Source organism: Mycteria americana, chromosome 3 (assembly GCF_035582795.1).
Source record: "Mycteria americana isolate JAX WOST 10 ecotype Jacksonville Zoo and Gardens chromosome 3, USCA_MyAme_1.0, whole genome shotgun sequence".
NCBI lineage: Eukaryota > Metazoa > Chordata > Aves > Ciconiiformes > Ciconiidae > Mycteria > Mycteria americana.
The window spans coordinates 27,464,408-27,489,908 of record NC_134367.1 but is presented as its reverse complement, the minus strand read 5'-3'; the positions used below and the strand labels follow the sequence as shown (position 1 = coordinate 27,489,908).

The window sequence follows — 25,501 nt, the reverse complement described above, 5'->3', positions numbered from 1 at the left end:
AATAAAAGCAGCTGGGATGATGTCTGGGAGAAAAGTGCTTTTCCATGGTAACCTTGAAAGGCTGCCGCATTCACAGAATGTCAATTCCCACTATGCTACTATTAATCAAATACAAACTCCAATGAGCAGGAGATTGGATGGTGAGGTAAACACCACTGATTTCATTTAAAAATTAATAAAGATTCCCTTTAAATATTCTGCTTACCTATGAGCCTGCAGACCTGCAAGTGACTACAGAAGGCTGACACTTCCAACACGAAAACATCTAGTGATTTCAGCAAAACACCATTTAGGTCCAGGAAAAAAATTAAATTGGCTTGAGCTCAAAGTTGGACATTACAGAGAACTTGTCTTCTGCAAGCTTGGACCTTTACTCTTATAAGTAATGTCTGATCAGGTCCAGAAATGGTACTTTTTTAGCATTTCTCATACCTCTTGCAAAAAGCCAGTTCCCTCCAATCCATTTTCAAGGCTGTGCTGCTAAATATTTAACCAACAGGGAGATTTTCACAGGGATGTACATAAATTGTGTCCTCAGCCCTTATTGACAGAAAGAAAAGGTAGTTTGAAAGTCAATAGGGACTGAGAGGCAGTCCCTAGCTGAGGGAGCTACACCCACTCATCCCCTGCCTCTCCACTTGGGCAGGACATTCCTTTCTCCTTCAAAATGACAGCCGGTTTCCCAAAATCTAATGCTCTCTGCCCTGACAAATATTTACATCGATCATGCCTCCATATGAATCACAGAATCATAGAACAGCCGGGGTTGGAAGGGTCCAACCTTCTGTGGGAAAGGGAGCCGAGATGAGATTATCTAGCACCCTGTCCAAACACATCTTGAAAACCTCCAGTGATGGGGACTCCACCACATCCCTGCGGAGGTTGTTCTAGTGATTGATTGTTCTCACTGTAGAAAAATTCTTTCCTATAACAAGATGAAACCTCTCCCAGTGCAAGTTGTACCCATTGTCCCTTGTCTTCTCCATGTGGCTCCCTGTGAAGAGAGAGCCTCCGTCCCCTTCGTAGCCACCCTTTAAGTACTGGAATACTGTGATGAGGTCCCCCCTGAGCCTTCTCTTCTCCAGGGAGAAAAGACCTAACTCCTTCAGTCTTTCCTCACAGGGTAGTTACTCCAGTCCTTTGATCATCTTCATGGCCCTCCTCTGGACTCTCTCCAGTTTGTCCGCGTATTTTGAATTACAGGGACCAGAACTGAACATAGTACTCCAGCTGCAGAGTTGTGCTCTTCCACCCTACACAGTCCTCCATTAAAGGCTGGAGGGATTCCTAGGAGAAGCACACTTTGGAGTTAACCACAGAACTAAATGTTACCTGAGGCTCTCCATCACTGCAATAGTTGTGCTCAAGTCCAACTTCATGAGCTGTTTTATTCCAATCAAAAGGAAAAGGAAATTTTTTTCATAATAAAAAGTTCAACTCATATAATTATTCAAGACCAAGGAGTGTAAATAAGAGCAGCAGCACCTGGTGCCCAGAGGACAGAGTGGGGAAGGAAAGGACAAGGGAGGTGACAAGGGCAATGAGAACAGAATCCGTTCACTTGAACGGGCAACATTTTTATTTCAGAAGCAGCCTGTGCACAGATGAGAGGAGAGAGCCTTCTCTGCTCTTCTCCAAGCAGAAGGACAGACACAATACCTTGGTTCCTGCTGCCTCCTCCCATCAAAGCTAAAACCACATTGTGAAAAGATTTGGGGCACAGCTTTTGGATTTCATCACTCTGAACAGTTATAATCTACAAAACCTGCCAGGTCTACCTTTCAGTTTCATCTGTGTAATTCCATCAGCTACGAAGATTCATGTACTTGGTGGAGCTTCAAACAAAAACAACCTGGCACTGTGTCCAGTCTGCCTAAACAACACCACAGTGTCCTTTCAATAAAGCATTTCAGATAGAGACAGCTGTTATTTTCTTATGCCCTGAGCCAACAAATGAAATTATGCTGGTTTTAGGAGCTCACCATATCTAGCCTCCCTAATATAAGACATAGGTGATCATTCTGTTCTTTGCCATACCCCATTTCCCATTTCTGAGAAAACACTTGTTTAAGGTATTTTTTTAATGAAAGTACAGATGAAGAGTAGCAACTCCATTCCCTGGCACATCGTGTCCGTTCTCAATAGTGTTTTTACAACGTATTTTAAATAATTGTAAGAGTTTATGGCAGCGGGTTTTGCCCTCTAGTGGAAGATGGAGCAAAATACAACATAGAGTTAGAAATGTAACATATATAGAGAGTTTGACCATGTGTTTACTGGATGGCTGGAGAGACAGCAGGCGAGTCTCGGTGCATATTGTCCCTTATCCCAAGGGATGAGGAGTGGGGAGGGGGAACTCCAGCGAACTGACAGAGATGACAGTCCAGGTTTAGTAGAGAATGGAAAGAAATTCCCGTGATGTCAGGATGTTGTTTATGGAACAGGTCTAACAGTTTGAAATTTCAATACCTGATACTGTGTCTACTGTACTGTGTTTTCTGTTAATTCGATTATTTATGACAATTAAATAATTTATTTTTACAAGCATGAATAGCTCAGACTGTAGTTGGGTGGTGCAGAAGACAGGGTTATTGCAAGAAATAATAGGCAAATATTGTCAGGGGGTTTATCAACATATATTGACTCAAATGTTAAATATTGATCATGTGAATAAGATTGAAATTAATCTTCCTTTGGTTATCAAAGAATGTTAATACTATAGACCAAAACAGAAACATTTAAAAAATTATTTTAAGTGGTGAATATTTACTTCTTGTGTAAATAAACCTCTGTTTGTATTAAACTACCCCAGTATTGACATCTGATTATTCTGTTTCCCAAAGTATTGGGCCACACCTACCTAGAGAGTGACATCAGTTCAGAAATACAGTACATTTTACTAAAAGTATTTACTAGCACTACCGATAATACTTAAAAATCTTACCTACCTCTGACAACTGAGCTGTCTCATTTTATATCAGTTAACCTTAACTCCATTGGCTGAGACTTTAAAATTATTGTAAATAATTAAATAATTAAAATTATTTTAAACACTAGGAATCGATTGATGGTAAATTGAGTTATACTGAAAATTCTCCAAAGAAGTCTCAAAAAATATATTCATCTCAAAAATCTTTGTCATTCTCTCCAATCCTCTTTCAGAAGATCTAATTATTGAATTTTTTGTACCTATCACGGTTAACATCATAGATTCCTGTGGATTTTCACTAAATCTTATGGGGTGGAAGAGAGAACTTGCTACATTAACTAAATTAAAAGGGATGCATTTGGAGAAACACAAGCATTATCATTGCATGTGGTCTTGCTTGACCAAAGTCAGGAGCCTATTTCACTTACACAACGAGATGGATGGCAGTGGGAAGACAACCAGAAGCCCAAATGTGTGAACTTTTTGCATAATTGTCACAACAGGTCAGTACTAGGGCCTCATCTAAAACACAGAGCTCCCAGTTAGCTCCCTGATAACATAACCATTCAAAATGCTGCTGCAGAAGTATTTGAAGTAAAATTAAATGATCTTCTGAGCTTTTCTTTGATAGAATACAGCACTCTTCAGTGACTTCTGGGCTATGGATGATGATGCTCAGCCCTGGGAAGTTGCAGACTTAAATAGAGAGTCAGAGTTCAATATGGAAATAAGACTATATAAAATATACCTAATGTATAAAAAAATACATAACATATAAAAATAAAATAAAAAACGTTTACAGATGTGTGAAGCTTACAGAAAAACCATTTGAAATACCTTTGCTAACAGCGGACAGTAAAAAATGACCCAAGTAAGAGAGCAAATTTATGTTATACAGGGAAATAGCAGAAATCAAAGAGATGATGTAGCTCTCGTATTTACGTTGTACAGGAAGAACCTGTTAACATCAGAGAGGTGTGGCTGCATTTATCAGTTTGCAAAGCTCACAAAGGTTGCTTGGAATGACAAAATTTCCTTGAGATAAAAAACTGGATGAAGAGGCCTCATAATCATTACCATATGTGTGGAATGCAAATACACAGGCTGGGCTGTCCTATGACCTCTGCATTCAAGAAAAGAGTTTTGGGTGCACAGTGCTATGGGAAATCAGAGCAGCAGCAAAATTTCCTTATTTCAGCAATTATTCAGCAAGAATATCCCTGTTTCAGAAAACAGCTAACATGATATATCAAAAAATTACACTATCTTAATTATCTTCAGACAACTTTTCCCTGACTTATTTGCCTTCCTATACAAATTTCTCAGTTTTTAGCAGTGTTTTCATTAGCAACAGCAAATACACATTTTCATTATAAAAACTGTCTTCAGCAGTCATATGAACTGTTTGTTTGTTCATGTGAATGCCCTGCAGTGAACCAGGAAACTTGTCAAAAAATACTTGATCATAAAATCATTGCTGCCTAAATAAACATGTCAGCCCAGTTTAGTAAAACTTGAAACAGAACAAACCCCAGTTTAACAGATGTGAAAAGATGCTTTTGTTCAGGATGCCTCAAAGACAGGATGGAAGGTTGTTTTTAGTTTTAGTTTTAGTCCACCCTAGTAAGTGGGTAAAATGGTAAATTCTATAAATCCCACAGGATGGAGAGGCCAACTTCAGACACTATTGACGTTGCCTATTAACCTAAATTATGTTTCTAGTCAATGGGGAGAGAAAGGCGTTTCCAGGCATTTCTTCAGAGCCTGATGGCTGACCAAAATACATTTTCTGCAGAGGTGATACTTCTCTCCAAAGCAGTCTCGGCTCCCAGTGTGCCTAAAACTAGTAATGCGTATTTCACCCTGGTGCTTCCCCTCATGAGGAAACCATGACATAGCCTAAAGAAACACCACCTAATGCCTGTGGTTTAATCTCTTGCATTCCAAATAAAGCACACCGTACATCTTGGAGTGGATTCTCTCTCCTGGCATCAAGGTTTGAGCATTTGCAGCTAGATTCTGTGTTAGAAAAAGAGGACATGGGAGGGATGCATCTGAGGGGTCCAAACAACATCTTCTATGGACTTCCACAACTGATGTTTTTCTAACACCAGACAGGGGCTCTCTTGAGGTATGGTAAATACCTTGTGCCAGCTGCTCTTCGCAAAGACTTCAGTTAAGACATAGGGTCCAGTTTTCACCTTACAAAGCTAATTAGCCAGCCCTGTTACCCACACAGATTGGACTACAGAGATTTTGTCTAACTTCTTCACTGCTGTTTCAAAGAAGACACAAATGTCAGCAAGGGTGCGATTCCCTTTGCATTGGCAAGAGGCAACTGCTTGTCAGGATGACAGATAAAGCCACTGGAAAAGCCTGTATTTCTATCAGGTTAGCCTCCCTTCCCTCAGTCCCCAAGAAGAAAGAAATAGCCCATTACTTTAGTAGGGGTAAATGTTAAAGGTAATCTGAGCATGAGGGATGAAGTAGATTATTCCTCCTTTAGAGAACAAATAGCTTGAATGAAGAGTGGTGGGAGCCCTGTCCTAGCTGGGCTGGAGGAAGCAAGCCCCAACACAAGCTGTGCCGAGGGAAGGAAAAGCAGTAGTATCTCCAGGGACGCTGGAGACACAGGCTCGTCTGAGATGTGTCTCAGATGTGTCTCGTCTGAGACACCTGCTAGCACTGAATCCTAATGACTCAACTGAATTCTGCATAGAATAAAAAGGATAAAAGCCTGACAACACTCTTGAATCACACCACACTTGACGCTCACCTTATTGTACAAAGAGTTGTGACTGTAAGGGCTATAAGGATTCTCGTGAACGTCATACGTGATGGAAGACAAGTGGCTGAAAGGTCCAGGGTTTAGACAGTCAGCGAGGGAGACGGACGAAGGACGCAAAGGGGACTTAGTTGGAGGGATCAGTTTAGTTGGATACAGAGGGTGTAGGAGAGCAGTCTCCTATGAAAAAAAGAAAAGTAAACAGAAACAGATTAATGGATGCAAAAAAGAAGCTTTGGACAGAAAGGAAAGTGCTTGTCTTGCACCTTTTTTACATTTCATAGGGCTTGATGATTAACTAGGAAAGATACTCTACCTTCGTGCCAATACAATTGCTCTACACTAAGCACTTTTCATTGGCATGAAAGTACACCCACAAAAACCTGCTGTAGATGTCCCATTAAACCAGTTACACTTCGACTGGGGTCCAGTACCTCTGCCTCCTGCAGCTCAACTGATGCTCAAGTGACAGAAAAGGAAAGCCCAGAAGAATCTTGTGCTAAGATAAAATGGCCACGTTTTGGGACATTTTCTGAGAGGGTGGATTGAAAGCAAAACCAATCTGAAAACACTGTCTGAGAGGTACACAAGAAAGTCTGCCTTATCTATGTACTAGCAGGAGCACTTCAGGCTTTTTAACAATACTCTAACGAGCCTTTTCAGCCATTTAAGAATTAAAACAGTGAAGGTGCATGCACAATGTATTTCACTATTGCAGGTTGTTAATAGTGTTTCTGGTTAAAAAAACCCAATGCGTATGTGCTTTTAGCACCTAAAGGATAAAATCCTTTAAAAAAATTGAATTTTAAAAGATTTAGGATAGAGTCAAGGAAGCATACCCGTCTTTTGGCACAAATCTTGTGCTTAGGTTTTGTGAAGGCCATTGACACAATGCATCCCAAATTCTCACCCTCTTGGCTGGCAGAGTCTAGACCAGAAACTCCCCTGCAGGCTGTGCCTTTGAGCTCAAGACCCGGAAAATTTCTGACAAGAGCTGTGATTAGTTCCAGCAGAAGCTAATGTATCGCCCGCCAAAAGAGTGAGCATGAGCAAACGAGCAGATCAGAGCCTGGCAGCGGCGAGAGAGGCTGGAAGGAGACCAGGCAGCAGTCGCTTCACACCGACCTTGCCGCCTGCTGCTCCTCCTCAGAGGCACCAGCCCTACTTCTATTAATTATAAACCTTGGCAAACTGGCCTCACAGCTTCATGCCAAGTATAACTATATCTCTTTAGTTCATCCTTATCTTGCTTGTCCGTTGCCCAAAGTGATTTTTTTTTTTAATGACAAAGGAGCCTATGTACGTTCTTGTTAATAAATATTTGCAAGCACATGAACTCTCTAACATTCATTATGAGCTGTTCTCATATTACTATGTAACAAAATGCCCTATTTTTTCCCAAAAAAAGATTCTGTTTCCCCAGTTTGAAATGAAAATTTTCATGATGCTGTCACATCAGTGCTGCTCACGAGTTTCATATACTACCGATATATTTTATGGTGCTTTTTTGAACAAATTGGAGCATACTTGCAAAATTCCTGAAACATTACTGAAATGTACTAAGCAAGAGGAAGAAAATTCTTTCTCATGATGGAGAAATTACCATCTCCAGTAAGGGCATCTAAAAATGTGGGAAGCTTAGTACTGTCAGACTGGAACCTCAGAAATACTACACTGTCTGTAACAAGTGTTTGATGGGGGGATATCCACTGAATAGCCAGTGCTACAAGTTGTATATGTCCTCAGAAAAAAAAAAAAAAAAAAAAAAAAAAAAAAAAGAAGGCAGCATAAGCTAATTTTCCCTGGTTTATAAATTTTATTGGCACACCAGTGTCAATTTATATACAGCGTACCCAGAACACAGATAAAAAGAGCTATCTGTGCGTTGAGCTACATCCTTTCCAGATGATCTTTACTAATTTAGAAATCTCTTTTTGTCTCCATCCATTACTTTGGATTATCTGCGTGAGAACAGCTGCCTGTTAAAGCAAAAATTACTATTCTTTTACAAGGGAAATGGCCTTTTCTACATCGGGATGTTTCTTAATGAAGCGAAAAGCAAACAAGCTACTCTCTGTTGTGCAAAAAAAGGTGTGTTCAACACAGGGGTGTGAAGCTAAAGGTCAGCAGTTACAGGTGGCTGCATCATTATCTCTCAAACTGAATGTCACCCACATAGTCACCAGTGCTCAGTGTCACACTGGAAGGTTTGGCAGGAAGGGGAGGTACTGCAGAGGTCTAAGAAAAATCAAAAGAGAGAAGTTAATAAAGCTGATGCCATCTGGAATCTCATCTAGTCTGTACCATCCTCGAAGATGTAGTCTGAAAGGGTCTGTCCTTTCAAGATGGGCTGGGTGAAGGAGGGGCAGCAACGTCACCTAGGGAGGGTGTTGTTGGCAATGGTATTAGAAAGAAAGGAAAAGAAAACACAGAGAGAGGGAGAGAACAGAAATGTAAGAGCTGAATCTCCCAGCAGGACTGGGAAAATCTCCAAAGAAAACCAGGGAAAATCAGTAACAGTGTGAGCAGTTTTGCCCTCAGCCACAGTAGATGCCTGCTAAATTCTTATTCGAGCACAAGGGGACTACCACCAGCTCTTCCACAGAAAGCAGAAAGCCTAGCTGCTGGTCTCCTAGTTTTAATCCACAGAGGTCATATCCCGTGAAAGCAGTCACTTTACCTGACTTCGGGGTAATATTGGTGGGAACACCTCCCACTCTTTAGAAGCCAGCTGCTGTGCAGCCAAAAATGCAAACTACTGAGAGCAGGTGAAGAGGGAGAATGAGTGTCCTTACAGGCTAACAACCCCATGGGTAGAGACCACCCCTGCAAGTTTCAAACTGTTGTCTGGGCACGGAGCCCAGTTTCACAGGCAGTGCTGCAGCCCTCTTACAGGCACTCAAACCCCTTGGGAGAGTTTCAGAGATGCTGTAAGACTGTGAACACCCTCACGTGGGCACCCAAGTCTCCTCCACACACAAGGGACTTATATCAGCACCATAAACCTACTCTGAGAAGCAAAAGCTGAAAGCATATGCTGTAATGCAAGCATGTGCTTGAGTGTTTGCCCTCGATCTGGCTATTATGGTACTATTAAATATTATATCAGACCCCCCGTAGAATCATATAACCATTTCTCACACAAACAAAATAAATTCCTGTTAAGTCAATGAATCCATCTGGATACAGGCCTCAGTAGTTCCTTTTTCAGAATAAAGATGTCTTAATAGAGGACTCCGCAAAACAATAAGTATTTTACAGCAACCTGAGGTATTTCTTAGGTTAGGATAAAAATGCTAATTTATCAGTACTTAAAAGCATATGTAATTGTTCTTTTAAATAAAGGAAGCAAAACTGAACGTATTCATTGTGAAATTAACTTTTCCATTTATCAAAATCAGCGCACTATTTGTTTAGTTAATTTTAACTCATAGCTTTTATATAAAATAATTTTGGCTTTTGTTATAACAATCACATTTATTCATGGACTTATGACATCCTCAGTACTTCAGTAATATGTATCATAAGTAATTTATAAGATGTACGTTGATTTATTTTCACAATTAGCGTCAAATGTCAGAAAGCTTCTGAGTATGGCAATAAGCCCAGGTTTGTCCTTGCCTGAAGATAAAAAGTTTGGTGATTGCATCACTCCTTCATCAGAAAAACTATAGCCAGCAGAATCAGTGCCCAGCCCTGATGAAAGGAAGGTGTGAGCTGCCCCTGCCTTTGCAGCAAGGTCCTGCTGAGGTGGCCTAGACCAGAAGTTCTCTAGCAGCAGCTCCCGGTCAGCTCTCCTCCTCTTTCTTCCCAGCCAAATGGCAGCACCGTGCCTGGGCATCAGAAGGTTTTCAGTAAGTTAAAGCATGAAAAACTCACTATGAACTCACAAATAGTCTCTGAAATCAAATATTCACTGTCAACCTCAAAAGTTCAGAGACAAATTGCAAATATTCATTTGTATTCATTTTTTCTTATATTTTACAGAAACTCTACATTGCATAGAAGCCTATAGAATGAGAAACCTTCTGATGCCAGCCATACGTGTTGCTGGAACCCACTGATGCTACAAATAAATCTTTCTCTGTTTGTAATGCTGCAGTACTCTTGACCAATGCTGTGAATGTCCTACAGAAAGTCAGAGCTATGGGGAGGAATGGAAAGAACTGAAGTGAAAATCTTAAAAAAATTCAGTTATAAAAGGAAGAAGAGAGGACCACCATTGCTAAAGTCTCTCTCTAATGTGACTAGAGAGGCACAGAAGTAAGACAAATTTAATTAGTAAGGTATTTTATTCACATCATGTCTGGCAAGAGGACTACTGGCCTCATTTTATTACCCTCCAGATGGAAGATTCAGAACATACTGGGTGGGTTAATAATAAGCTCCTACAGGGACATTCAGATTATGTATTGCAGTTAAGGTTTAATTCACAATAATGCGCACAAACACAAATGCACAAGATAAGGCGGACAGAATCATTTATCTGGGGTTTCTCCGAGATAATGCCTCATAGAGGTCAGCAAAGTTCAAGATGTGTTTTTGCAAAGTGATCCTATGGCTTTATGCAGAGGTCTGTGGGAGAAGACAGCACTTTTGGTGCTCCATGGGCTGCCTGTTAACGCCCCTCGTGTGCAGCAGAAGAGCAGTTCCCTCAAGCTGTGGAGGGACCCAAATACAGGCCTGGGGGAGCTACGCACTGGGGAGTGACACAGAAACTCACTGGGGCTCTTCCGCAGTCTCCCTTGGAGAGGGAAGAGTGAACCTTGCCCAGTCCTTGCTGTCCTCATTTCTCTTTAGAGAGGATTCGGGTCTGGATCCCATTTGGAAGAAGCACTTGCTAGTAGATCTGATCCAGACACGTGCTTGGCAGGTGAGCACAGGATTTCCACTTTCTTTTCTATAGTGTTTCCTGTGGACATCATTAGAAGACCCCCTCCTCAACACATGGGTTTTTAAATTGCCACCAAAAAATGGCTCTCTAGAAAGCCCAGCTGCCTATCTCCAGCCTGGAGGCTCTCCTCCAGGAGCCAGGTGCTCATCGTGGAGTCATCTAACTTTGCAAAAAAGAAGACACCAGGACAAAATAAGGATCTAAGATTATTCCATCATCTGTAAGGAAACTAGCTGAGGCTACAAAATCCTTCGAAGAGTCACTCACCTGCTCAATATCTTGAGGACTGATTTCTTCAAGGTACTTTTTAAAAGGATTGGGTTGATAGGGCTCCTCCTTTTGCTGTGCGTTCTTTCCTTTCACCAGCACAGGACGAATGACACCAGGTTTTGTCTTGACCCATAGCACACCCAGGAGAAAAGAGATGGAAGAAAAATAAAATAAATTACTTTACAATTTACAGAATATTTGTTAGACAAGTCAATCCCAATGAGGCTGTAGGGACTAGATTCTTTTAAATTTTATTAGTAACATATTTCACCACCAAAATGATTCAGGTGTCATGCTGCCTGGCCTGCTTTTAATACAGATTGCAGACAAAAATGGCAAGAGATGCTTTTATGCACCAAACCTCATCACTGACATCTGTTTGTTACTGACACAAAAATAGATTCTGGGCTGTCAAACTATTGTTTGTGTGTTTTGCTGGATGTTTTTGTTAGCTGTTCAGCTGCATCTTGATAAGTTCATCAAGTCACACTTTATGCACAGCCATATGTCTGCTTTCATGCTGCAAATTCTGTTCTGGGATCCTCAAAACAGTAACTGTGAAAAAAGGAAGGGCAATATGTGATGCTGTTAACTCACACCCTGGTAGCAACATGTTAGAGGAAGTCTTTCTGGGGAATAATACCAGTGATTGCATGCTGGATTTTGACAGTATCTTTAAGAGTTCACTTGGAAAAGTACAATTTTAGAGAATTTAGTCAGCACGGATGTGCGATACCCCGCATTTCAGACAAATCGGATTATTTAATCAAGAAAAAAAATTCTTGGTTAGCTACCAGCCAACCAAAAAATTGACTATTAACTTGTCAATTTAGTACATCTGTGATTTTCAGAATTCTTACAGTAAAGTCTGACATGATGGATTCTGGCATAAACACTAAAGAGAGGCTAGGGGATAATTTTAAAATAGACAACTCGTTCAGTAAGCAAAGAAAGGGAAGAAAAAAGTGTACATTCTCACTGGAATTTGGTAAGTACTGAAGTCCTGGTGGGGTCTGTGATTGAATTTAAACTTTTCAATAATTCAATTATATTCTCCTCTGTTATGGCTACCCCATAGAAGATGGGCAGTCTTTGTCACAACTGATACAGATAACAACAGGACTGCTGCTGAGCTCCTTCTGTGGTTGCAGCACAGAGGGGCAGCTTGCCCCGCTGAGACTGAGAAATAGGTACTGTCACAGCTCCCCATCCTCAGTACCCAGTAGGGTATAAAGACGCACAGAAAACACTTGATTCACCACTAGATTTATTTTTAAGATTTAGACTATGTACGTTTAATAACACCATCTGCCTGTTTACAAGAGCAATACACCTAAGCAGTCCATCTGGAAAAAAGAGAAGCTTACTCTGAATGTGAGCTTAAAATGATGCAGCTGAGATTGCTGGGTGTATCATGTAAATTGAGTTATGGATAACCTTAAAATTAAATCTGCAGGCATCCAGCAGGGACAGGGCAAGAGGGGTGCCCATGGGAGGGGGAGAGTGCAGGAGGCAAGAGATGTCCCCACATCTTGTGCTTCTGCCTCTGCTCTGGGAAAGGACAGAGCAGTGCCCAGGGGCTAAGTAGAAGGTGGCAGAGGGGGGAGGAGCACAACATGCCTGGGAAGAGCAAGGCCCAGGCAGCAAAATATCTTCCCTTAGCTTTGTTTTTTTATCCCCTCCCTCCTTTCCACAGGTTGGGCCTCTTTCATCTGCCTTATCAAATAAGAAGAAACATATTCAACTGAAAGCAAAAAATAAGCCATGAGTTGATATTAACTTTTTTAAAAGAGTAATGAGCACCAAGCTGCATTAAAAAATTAAACTTTTTCATTAAGAAGGTCAACTTAGTGAAAGACACAGTGCTCATTTAATGAACTTACAGTCCATAGTTCATGACTATTTCTTTGTAGGATTCACCATAAAATAATTATTTTCCTCTTCAAGATTTCTGAGAAGAGTTTGTAAAAGTGAAAGCCTTCTGGCTTTCAACACGAAGGTAAATATAAAAATAAAGCTACAGTTGTTATCAAATCATTATGCAGACAAAGGACCTGTGGCCTTCTAGCACTCCTCCACACCATGTAACTATGCAATTAAAAGCCCATTGACGTACGTGAAATCATCAAGGATAAGCTACTCTCCTTATGTAGGAAACCTCTTCCAAAAGCACACTGTAGAAATGCTTTTAAGGAAGCATTTTCTAAACAACATCATACACTCAAGTACTGACTGAATCGTGTTTATGTCTGACTCTGCTAACAGAATGGCAGATATCAGCCAGCAACCAGAATTTGAAATACTTTATTAGCTCCCTGACAAGCTATATAAAATCTTTGATACAAAACTAAAAACTTGAACTCTTTCTTTGACACTGCTGAGAAACAAGCTAAGACTCAGTTTAGCCAAGGAAAGTGTTGGTCTTCCTACAACAGCACTGAAAAATGGTAAAGGCTGTTATGGTTGCAATGGGCTGCCATCATATGGCTACAGCCCTGTTAGCAAATTGCACAGGGCCAAGACACAAGCTCCAGAGCTGACTCATAATCAGTTGTACTGATTCAGTGCCAGGGTGCACCCTGGCGTGCTTTTGGCCCAGGTCAGCAAGCACACAGTCAGAAATAGGAGGATACAGTGGGCCAGGGTGTCTCTTGATAGGCAATATGGACATGGCCACCCTTCTTCAGGGACAGAAGGTATTTTGGCTGTACGAAAATGAGTCTTGCGTGATATTCACCCCAAAAGTCAGAAGACTGAACTTCTCATTGGCAGGTGTACGGGCATGTTCACCTCTAATTTTGTGCTCTCTTATTTTGACACTGGTTCTCCCTGAGATCTTGCTGAAACTGCTAAGGCGCCAGTTGCAATGCCGTTCCTCTCAGCAGAGGCCTAAAATCCTCTGAGTCCTATGTTTCTCCTGTCCAAGTCACTGTCACTTCCCCTTATCCAGAGTATTCAGAGATCCCCAAAGTATGTGGGGCCAGACCCTTCTTTGATAGCTAGCAATGACTGCACTCCCTCCTTGCGGTGCTTTGTGTCGCTACATAGACATTAAGTTGTTCTGGATACCTGAACAGCTTTCCTGTGAACAAGAAAGTTGCCTCTTAATGTTTGACAAGGAATTGGCTTCTTAATATATTTTCCAATGCAGTGCTGTTTTGAAGCAGCCTGCCTCTGTGACAACCAGACAAATGATTAACAAAAATATGACATTATCAGAGAAAAATCTATAACAAAACAGAAGAGCTGGGCTTGGGATAAGAGTCAGCTGCCCTCTTTCTTTCCTTTCTGCTCTGAGTCCATCAGACCTTGCTTGACAAATAGCAAGCACCGAGTCCATCTGTTTGCCTACATAGCCTTTATATCCAACTTTTCTGTATAAATAGTCTCTTGCAGTCCTTGAAGCCTTCTGCTTCAAATGGAATAACCAAAGAATTCCCTCATGGAGAGGAACCATTCCTAGTCCTTTCCAACAAACTCATTAGTTTAGGGGAAAGGGAACCTGAGGCAGATGGGGCAAGTGTGCAACGCAGCATGCCCCAAACAATGCAGTCATCTTCTGCCAGCACTGAGAAGCCAGAGTCACCTGAGAAGCCTCTAAACTGTTGAGAGCACCTGCTTTCAGACAGTGAGGAACTGGCTCCCTTGTCATGAAGGAGCATTGCAGTTTCCACTGTCAGCAAACGATGCTTTTTGCCCTAACAATACAAACGTAGACACTTTGTCTAGTCAAACTGTGAATCACCTTAAAATATTCCCCTTCTATTTCTTTTCTGCCACAAATTAGTCTTCACAAAGGGAAATATGTTATTGAACGTATTAGTTTACTTTTATTTTCCCTTGTAGAGGCCTTACACTTGCAAAAATGCAATAAAACATTCCAGGCAGTGTATCAGTCTACAATGAAGTTCTCCCTTAGTACATTTGAAGATGTGAAGGCATATAACTGTGGTTAAAAGGATTTTCTCTTCCTCTGGCTAAGTAGTAAATTATTCACAACACTTTGAAAAGCCTAGGAAGGAAGGACAATTATTTTCTCAACCTCCATGCTGAAGCAGCAGCACGTCTTGCACCAGAGCACAGAGAACAAGGACAGTCACCTGTTTGGAATTCAGGTTGTCTTTATTTTTGTTCGTACTGAAATATTTGCATTTCAAGAAACAGCTGAATTTCCAACAAGATGTCTGATACTATACTGTATCCTGCTTGCCACTGACTCTGTGCTAAACTGAACCAAAGCTAAAATCAGTACAGGGATGAGTCTTTTTCTCAACAGCTGGAGAAAAGTGACAGACCCACAGTAAGAGTAGTGTGAAGGAGGCACTCACCTCTGCTGCTGTTCTGGGGAAAGGGGACAGGGCAGGTTTGCCCAGGCGCTGCTCGCTGCCCAGGCTGGTGGCAAGGAGGGGGCCAAGGGCAAGCCCTTAGCACTGACTCTGCTCTCTGCTTCCTTCCCTTTCTTTAGGAAACTATTTTAGCACATTTAAGTTCCCTTCATCTACATTTTCCTTTGGTATATCAGGAATCTCTCATTTCCTACTTTGCTGTGTGATGGCTCTGTAGGGACCACTCCTCAGTACAACTGACACATTTTACTTCAGCAGTGCCTGCATTTCGATGCTTGACAAAGAATAGATGTAGACCCATGGCAAACACTGCCTTGCGGAAGTCATTCATCAGTGCTCAAAGGACATGAAATCATTTTAGGTGGATAGATGCATCCATGACCGCTGATTTTATGCTGCACCTGACGACTATGCTATATTTGTTCATCATTCTGACCTGAAGTGGATCTTAAAAGTTGCTGGATTTAGTACTATTTTACTTTAAAGCAATCACACCATAATTCTTTAGGTGTCATATTCTCAACCATGGTTTAATTAATTTCATGGAGCTTTGGGCTCAATAGCGTTAAATGTAGGAAATACTGGAGCCTCAGTAATACATGCGCTTCAAAATTAATTAATTAGAGAAAAAATACTTCAAGCTGCCAAGTCACACCTAAAATACCCCAGAACAAAATAAGCCATAGAAGTATGTATAGATATTAACTGAAACACTCCAGCTTTAACACCTGGACCAGATGATGAAGGTTGTTATCTATTTTTCTCTAATGTTTTTCTTTCTTTCAAATGCTTGAACTCATCCTCTGTCCAGCCTCGAGTCCATACAACTCCTATCCACAATCCTTTTCTTGCAAGGAACTGCACTGTGTTCTTTCTGTTACTATCATTTACACCTGCTCACAAAATACAGAAATGCCATTCTGTATTTGGTCTAAATATAGATGACTCCTTTTCTACTATTTTTTTATATAAATATATTTTTATAAATCCTTCCATTGCACACTCAAAAACCATGAATGACTGATGCAGTATTAAAATATCTGAACCAAAAAGACCTAGAACAATGGTACCAAGGTATGCAAGACTGGCCCCATGTGAATTTTGCCTTATTTTCATTATAAAGAAAAACGTTATTGTTAATGATAATGGCAATATTGTGTGTCACATTGGTGTGCTGGGTATGGCTTTGCACTTTGTTATCATTAGTGATTCATAGCCACCTTTTAAAAGAGTAGAAAACCTGTTGAGGAGAGTCACAGTGGCATGCCCAGTGCTTCGCCTGTCCACTGGATAACTGTCACATAGTTGAGAGGTATAGGTACAACATCCCTGGTCTCCATAAATAATCGGTCCCTGGTAGAGCTAGTCAGAGACTCCACAAGAGGAGAAGTAATCGGCTGAATCACAAATGCTGCAAAATTTCTAAGTAAAAATGTTACTACTGAAGAGTCATCATTCATGAATAGAGATCACAATACGCTCAGAGACAGCATTGCTGTCTGAACAAAAAACACACACAAGAATTCCACTGTAGTGATTGAAATTTAAAACGGGTGAAATAAAATATATAGTTAAATAATTAAAATAGCTATTAAGAAAAAGAAAAAAAATCAAAGGAGCTGCCAGAAGGATGAAATGGTTATAAGTGACCAGAATACTGCTTAAGACAGTAATGTTTCAGAGAAGGTGCGTATCAGCTTATAAGAAGAGTTTAATAGATCAGTAAATACTGGGATGTTCAAAGAGCAGTGAAAAAGTGAAATGAAAGGAATAAGGAGGAAAAGGTTTCAAAGACAGAAAGTTATGTTCAAATACAATCTAGAGAAGAAAAAAAGAAAAAAAAAAGAAAATCTATCCCATAATATAAAAATGTCATATATTAGGCCAAGAAAGACTGAGAAAAAAAAACTTGCTAGATTTCCTTACAACCGAAAGTCTTTGGAGCCAGCAGATACCATCAAGACATAAAAAAGATGCATGAAGAAGACGAGACAAAGGCTGAAAATTAATTCCTCACTTCAGCTTTCCTCACAGGAAGACTTAGGGAGGTTCTCACACTGGCAAAGAAACAACTTGGAGGAACTGTCTCGAATACAGTGTCAATAAGAGAGATTTGAGAACAAATCAATGAAATGAGCAAATAAAGTGCAAGGAATAAATAAAGTCGTAAAGCAATTCCAGTGTGAAACTGCCACACTATGAATTGTGGTATTTAATTTCAGACATAATCAGCACCAGAAGAACGAGAAGCGGCAACTATGGGGCAGGTTTTATTACAGGATCCTGAAGAGGACCAGGAATCGCAAATCACTATGTGTGACATTTCAAGCTGTGCAAAGTAGTAGGAGCAAACTATACTAAAGAACAGAATTAGTATACATATGGACAAATAATAGAGAATGGTTTTTGAAAGGGCACTCATGCCTGATAAATCTTTTACAGTTATTTTAAAAAGTCAGTGATGCAAGAAAGCTGGCTGAGATGGCAGATGTAGGTTTTGTTTAAACTAGCAATATGAGAATCTTTTGGCATCTAGGAACACACATTAGATGAAACCAAGTGCGAATCAACAGACCATCTTACATGAGGCTCAGTGTTTGGGTTTTTTTCCCACTGGGTCCCTAGATGCATGACCAGGGACAACAAAATGAGGCTGCATCACAGGGCATAAAGTCCAGTGGATGTGCAACCATGCTGCACGGGGATTTCCAAAGGCTTTAATGAAGGTCTTTCAGCAGGGTCTACTAAGGAAATGAAACTGCTACGGAGTAAAAGAGAATATTTCCTATGAACCAGACAAAAGATAGGAAGCAAAAGGCTGGAATAAATGTTTAAATTTCACAGTAGAGAAAAGTCACAAATAGAGTTCCTCAGAGATGTGCTCGGGAATCTGGGCTTTGAATTATGGATGTACATCAGCTACGAAAGAGTGGCTAGTAAGGTGACAAAGTTTGCTGGTGTTGTGGTTTAACCCCAGTCGGCAGCTAAGTACTGCACAGCCACTTGCTCACCCTCCCCTCTCCACCCCCCCCCGGTGGGACAGGGAAGAGAATTGGCAAAAAAAAGTAAAACCCCATGGGTTGAGATAAGGACAGTTTAATAGGACAGCAAAGGAAGATAATAATAATAATAATAATAATAATAATAATAATAGTAGTAGTAGTAATAATAGAACACACTAAACAAGTGATGCACAATGCAATTGCTCACCACCCGTCAACTGATGCCCAGCCCATCCCCGAGCAGCAATCGCTGCCCCCGGCCAACTCCCCCAGTTTCTATACTGAGCATGATGCCATATGGTATGGAATAGCCCTTTGGCCAGTTTGGGTCAGCTGTCCTGGCTGTGCCCCTTCCCAGCTTCTTGTGCGCCTGGCAGAGCATGGGAAGCTGAAAAGTCCTGGACTAGTGTAAGCACTACTTAGCAACAACTAAAACATCAGCGTGTTATCAACATTATTCTCATCCTAAATCCAAACCACAGCACCAGACCAGCTACTGGGAAGAAAATTAACTCTATCCCAGCCAAAACCAGGACAGCTGGTAACACTGAAACATTCAGGGGAGTAGAAACAAAATATCAACGCAGAGTTGCACAGAGATCTTCTGATACTAAGTGAATGAATGACAAAAAGGCAGGCGAAACTTAACTGGATTCAACATTGATACATTTCACAGGGGAAATCTGAACTACATACTAAATTTACACATGCACTGATGAATGAGTTAGCTCAGAAACTAGCTCTTACTACTCAGAAATTATATCTTGGGTTTATTGTATACAGTTCTATGCAAACATTGGCTTACTGCTCAATACAAATAATTTACTAACTAAATAATTTACTAGGAATTGTCAAGAAAGGAAGACAAATAACAGTAAAGAACCTTATTGGGTCATGTAAATAGGAAGCACTGTGTTCAGAGCTAGACAAGAGCAATTTATGGTTTTAGTCTCCCAATCTCAAAAACAAAAACCTGAAAAAGATATGGGACACTATCCATACTTCTTAAGGGGTGACTAAGCAATTTTGAATTTTCTGTATGAAAAAGAGGTGACTGATAGGGTATAATGGTTAATACCTAGAAAAAAAATAATATTATTTAGAAAGTGAAGAAAGAACAATTATCTGCTGTTTCAGTACAAGAACTGAGGTCAAGTAGTAGGTTTAAAACAAGAAATAAAGTACTATTTCACACAATGCATAATTAAAAAGTAAACCCTATTGCTACTGAATGTTATAGAGACAAAAGTATAACAAGATTCAAAAAGTAACTGGAAAAAATCATGAAAGAAGAAGTGGTCAAAGATTACTAAACAGAAGAAATTGATTCAGGAAGTCCCTAAAATTCCATTAGCTGAAATACAAGGGGGAAAATTTCTTATCCACATCTCATTTTTTCCCTAAGCATTCATTAGTGGTCACTGTCAACTGGACAGGCTCCATGGCCTCTCTTCTGACTCTTCTTCAGAAAGTTTGTCTCCAGCAGGACTAAATTGTGATCAGAGCTAAAATGAACATCTGATGCATAATCTCCCTTTCTTTATTTGATTTTACCCTTCCTTTTCATTAGTTAAGCCAGCTTTGATTTAAACCAGTGTGTAAGAAGAAAATAGATGCCAGGATATTGCTGCATATAAAGAAAATTGTAGAAGTGGAATATTAAAAGAGCCCAAGAACCAGCAGTAGACCCTACAGTTGTCATACACCTCAAGATACAGCAAGACTCTCTAGTTTGTCATTTGGTCCATGGATTTACAAATAGTGTTAGGATTTATAGTTGCTTAAAACAGGTGTGTATTCAGTATGGAAGAAAGCAATGCAGCTCTGTAGAAGCAATGCAGCTTTGTAGCAGGATGTTGACTGCAGCTTCTTTCAAAGGACTAAGAAACTAAATAATAAATAATTACTTTAGATTTTGTGCTTGTGCAAATTTTGAAAAACAGCGTACCACAGCTGTGCAATACATACCAGCTGACTCTCTGTTACCATAGGTGCCGACTTGTAAAGGTTGGCCTGCAAAAAAGGTAAATATAGACAGTATTACATACAATATCATAGTGATTATAGCAATAACAGAAGAAAAATCCATGGACAGCAGTATGCTTAGGTACGGAAGCTTTTACCACTGATGCACTGACATGCAATTGGTAAGAGAAGTTAAAATATTGTCATTTCCAGTTTATTTCTAGGTATAATCAAATACAAATGCCTGTTTTTAAAATTTTAGGGATACTTTTTTCCAAGTGCAACAAAATTTCAACTTTTTCATCTTGACTTAATCTTGAAACATATATCCTGATACTTCTGAGCTTTCCATTCTCTGTTAACTTGCAGCAGCAATGTTTTTAACACTACCAATTGTATTGGGAGCTCGGTCCAACCTTCTCATCCTTCTGACTTCACATTATGAAAACCAGAAATCCTACTCAAGCATTACTTTTTTTTTTTTTTGAGTATACATTGAACAGCAGAAGCCCTCTTTTCCAGATCAAGGGTAAACGTGATGAATGCAAAGTATTTGTATGTGTATGTGAAATAGCCATGTGCCACATGCTTATTTGCCCACACAGTGGTAAGATTCAGAATTTCTGGTGCATTGATCCCTCCAGTCAACTCCTTCAAGCTCTGTAGGAGTTCCATTGGATAACACAGTTTTTCTGTACAGATAACATGCCCTTCCTTGATGTAGGTGTGATTTGGAGACCTTTAGACTCTAAAATGTGAATTTTCTTCAGTATGGTGGTAAAAAAAGTACTAGATACAATGGTTAGACGTTATAGCTGTAGTAGAAGACAAGTCAGTGCCATAACAGCCTGCAGCCTCTGCAGAAGGACCACTACAGTTGGATTTTTATCAACTCAACTATATGTTCCTCTCACCGTTTCAAGCAGAAAAGCAATTCCAGCACGTTTGGAAAGGGAAGAACATGCTCTTCCTTTGTTCCCCTGTGACAAAGACCTTGAAGAGATTTGGCCACAGAAGCCTGGATGTGGTCTCCCAAGTGCTAAATAGAGATGTTTAATCACTCCCTGGACCTGTTGGCTTTACTCCTGCATTGGTGGTGAGAATAGTCACCACGAGTCATGGTGGAGGACTGTGCTCCTCACTGAGAGCACTCACATCTCTAAACACAGCCACTGGTGGAGGAAACCTTCCCACCCACACAGGGACAGCTGTGATTTAGCACTAAATCTACAAGAAGTACATCTTCTGCCCTTGACAGAGTAAACTAGAGGTTTTACTAGTGGTTACTTACATACTAGGGACTCTCTTTTATACCATTAACCAAGTGTGACGACTAATCTCATTGTGAGCTTAAAGACATCAAAGCACTTCAGAGTTATCTACAGATACAAGCGGGCTGGAATTAAATGCTCTCACGTCAGTGGTGCAAATTAAGAGTAAATCTCATTTCAAAGGGGTTACCTGAAATGTATATAAGCACAGCAGACCACAGATAAAGAAAAGTGTTACTTATTTCTGCATGTCTGTGTGCATTTTCAGCTGCTTCATGTTCTCTCATTTTTTCACTTGTATGTTAGGTCTATAACACTTAAAAAAGATTTTTTTTAGAATACAACTGTCAAGAAGAGGAAAAATGTCAATAATATGCAAAGTAATTAGTCCAATTAATCATGAGAAATTATTTTTAAAATAGTTGTGAGTGGGCTAAATGACAAAATTATAAACTTGCTAGAACTTGAAATTAAACTTAAGAAAGCTTTCATTGGTGCCAGTATTTATATGGAAACACAATGACTAAGTATATATATTAAGGCACTCAATAGCCATAGAAGTAATTTATTTAGAGAATGATTATATTATTATATTATTGTTACAAATCAGCAGTATCATCCCTAAAGCCAACAGAGATGCACTATTATAAAATGGTGAATGGGATCATGTCAAAGACCATACAGTTTAAAAAGTTGTTAAATGACAACTGTAGTACTTAGTTGTCAGCTGGTACAAACTGCTGTAATTTCACTGAAGTTGTACATTTTCCATACTTTTTATACACTCCCTTGTTATTTGTACAATCATTTACATCCCTAAAAGGTTTTGAAGTGCATGAGAAGACAAAAAGTAATTGAGGTCAAGGCAAATCTATGCCATTTTAATTGTTAAATGGCAGGCTATTTCAACATATTTGTATAGTCTACTACTCCATATAACCTATTGAAGTAATTAGTAATATTATCATGTGTGTGTACATATACATTTATATGTGTGTGTGTTTATAAATAATACTTCAGCATGATGACAGATTTTCCTATCCCTGACTCATAAACAAATTAAAGCTTTTCTTTTAACCAAAAACACCCTCCAAGCAATATTTTGACAAGTGTCTCAATATCAGACATCATGAATAAAAAAAGATTAAGAAAATTATATTGCTAAATTACCATTTTAAGTCTTTCTAGTAAAATTAATACAGTTGCATAAACTAAAAGCTTAATTCTAAATGAAAAAAAGATTTGCAAAAAAAGGATGGCTGAAAATCATTACTCCAAGACAGCTCATGTGAGACACCACAGACCTCCTGGGGGAACTCACAATTTGATATTATGATAACAAGTGTCTGTACAATACTCAGTTCCTGATTTCTACCTGAGACACTTTTAGATGGGCTCAAAGTAGGCACCTTGTTTCAAAACAGACATCTTGTACTTACTATGAAGAAATGTTGGCCCCTGGACTATATCTCCTCTAGTGACCAAAAGTCAGCACACACAGAGGCTCAGGAAAAGGTCCTTTCCAGTTAATGGTTAGCACACTCCCTTGCATGCTTTGGTCCACACCAACTACCACTCTTCCAGACAGTTCTTCATCATGGTCTGCGTGGTTGCATGGAGCATGCTGCTTTCGGTGAGCTGAAGGGATGAGGCCACCCTGGGTCTTGTGCTGAGCAGGAAGGTTCACTTTGAGGGGAGGGAAGTAGGAGGGGAAGAGGAGAAGACAACTCTATGGAAAACCACCTCAGTGTGCCCTCACCCTAAGGGCCAGAGGACAAGCCACCGTCTGGTTTATTAGCTGGGACAGAAATAGCCTTTGTATGTCCCACCAAGGAAGCAGAGCAAGAGAGGGGGAAAGAGCTGTGATGTATGGGGGCTGTTAGGGACACCTGGCTCGTCCCTCAGGAGACTCTGCTGCAGAATGCAACAATGGCAGAGTTCAAGAGAGCCTGGACCCACCAAGTTCAGTCACCACAGCAGAGCCTGGAGACCACGGTCTGTTTTCTGACACACTAAAAATTCAACATGCTTGTACTATTTATGGGAAAGGTTAGCCTACCAATAATCCTCTGCGTTATTCCCAAACTTATTTTTAAATATTGATTTGTTTCATTTATCTAGAAAGTTCCAGGGGGGACTGGAAAGGAAAGGAAGAGTTTGTAAGGGTGATTTTCTATGCCAGCAAAGAAAACCTAACTGTATCCCTAGGCATATGTTGGATGCCTGAATTTATGGTATGTGTCAGCCACAGTTTTGGGAGCTGGAGATCTGCACTGGAGTAGTATTAAATATACTCTGTTCTCGCAGACTACCTCTGAAACACACTCTTTTATTCCACTAAAAAGCTCTCTTCCAATATCCTTTCTAATTAGTATGAGCCAGCACAATCTGTCAAGTAAAAATCACAGTGTGCAATAAAATATGCATACTACCACATTCAAGAAGCAAAATTAAATTGATCAGTCAAGCATTGTACTGGCAAAAAAACTGGAAGGCCTCTATTGCTTTGCCAGCACTGCTTTGATTTGAGGTTCAATAGAAATGCTGAATGATGAATAGTAAGCAGAGATTTCTCACCACAAGACTAGATGAGTTGTAAGTAAAATATGGAATCTGCAGTAACTGTGTGTGCTAGTGAGAATTAAAATGTTAATTGGGCTTAATGTTTCAATAATTGAACAGATGACTCAATATAGAGATTTTCTTTGTATGTTGGGATGCATGTATGTGTGACAAAAGAGCTTCTATTTGTCTAAGGATAAACTGTGGGTTTTCAGCCAGCTCTATACCTTGGAAAGAAAAGTGTGGGTCAACCCCAAATTCTGGTGGATAGGCAAGAACTAAAGGACTTCTACCGAAGCAAGTCCCCTAAAGTGCAGGTTGAGTCCAAACAAATGAACCCTTCAGCACCTGTAACAGTCTCTTTGCCAAATAGCTGAGCTCTTGCCCCATGCTTGAAGCAAACAACAACAAAGAAGTGGGTGAAGAAATTAATTTTAACATCATATTCACACAGGTAAAAATATCAATAGACACTGCTCTGAAGAGATTCTGGCCATGATGGATTTACAGCAGTGGGAAGACATCTCAAGTCTCAATTGCCAGTGCTCTAACATACTCGCTTCTCTGTACTAGTCAACACCTCATGTCATTAGTAGATGCCTGTGCAGACCCACCTGGTATTGTAGCAAGAGCAGACAAATTAGACATTTCTGCATGCAAAATGTAGAGTAATTATAAAAGTACTTACATATCTGGTTTCACGCCCAGCTGCTCTCTGCAGTGTTGTTGACACCTTGTACAAAATAAATAGATATATTAAGAGCAAAGAGTTACTCTGAGGAGTAAGTCAGAGATTTTCATCATTGTGACAAGTTATTAATTGCTCAAATTAAAAAAAAAATTCATGAAAGATTCATGTGATAAATGAGAATAAGGTGTATTAAAGCTTCGCTTGATATGTTTGTTGTAGAAAATACTATTTCATTTTTACTGCCCAAAAACACTGATCCCACTTTATTGAGGATGGGACTTAAATTATCTCTGAGAACTCTCATAACAAAATGCTTATTAGTAGACAGCCATAGGTGTGGTCGCCCCATGAAATTTAAGTTACATTTGCTCACAAAATAACCTGAAATGACACCTTTCCATGTTCTCATTTGCAAGAACTTGCTTTCATCTGACTAATCCATACTATTTCTTAAGGCATTTACTTATAACATACACTTTTCTTTCCTTCCTGTCTATGACTCTCTTTTACTCTCAGTTTAAGCACTTTGCTCTCTCATTCTGATGTCCTCACAACCTTTAGCTTGGTCCCTATGCTGCGTCCTGTTAAACACACCTTTTGACCCCTTTATTTGGTTTCAGGACTGCTAACAGATGCCTTCCATTTGGTCAAGGTTCAATTCTCAATTGCCCAAGGAAGTAAGTTTTGGATGCTATAGCCAACTTAGTAGCAGCATTTTAACCACTTCAGATTCAACACAGGCATTGGAAAACATTCCCTCAAAAACAGTCTCTACCTGCTTCTTCA

The 25,501-nt window shown here is 39.9% G+C and overlaps 1 protein-coding gene across 4 annotated transcripts in view; it reads right to left on the bottom strand.

Annotated features, from left to right (window-relative positions):
• The window catches only part of MLIP (muscular LMNA interacting protein), a 119,263-nt gene that overhangs the window by 21,366 nt on the left and 72,396 nt on the right, over positions 1 to 25,501 (bottom strand). For 3 of the 4 annotated variants that reach the window (XM_075497283.1, XM_075497284.1, XM_075497287.1), the window contains 4 exons: positions 24,713 to 24,757; positions 20,195 to 20,239; positions 10,876 to 11,001; positions 5,706 to 5,894 (listed from right to left, as the gene is read on the bottom strand). In XM_075497283.1, coding sequence (XP_075353398.1) covers positions 5,706 to 5,894; positions 10,876 to 11,001; positions 20,195 to 20,239; positions 24,713 to 24,757 — 405 coding nt within the window. The remainder of the gene's footprint in view (positions 1 to 5,705; positions 5,895 to 10,875; positions 11,002 to 20,194; positions 20,240 to 24,712; positions 24,758 to 25,501) is intronic. The other variant, XM_075497285.1, reaches the window with a different exon arrangement.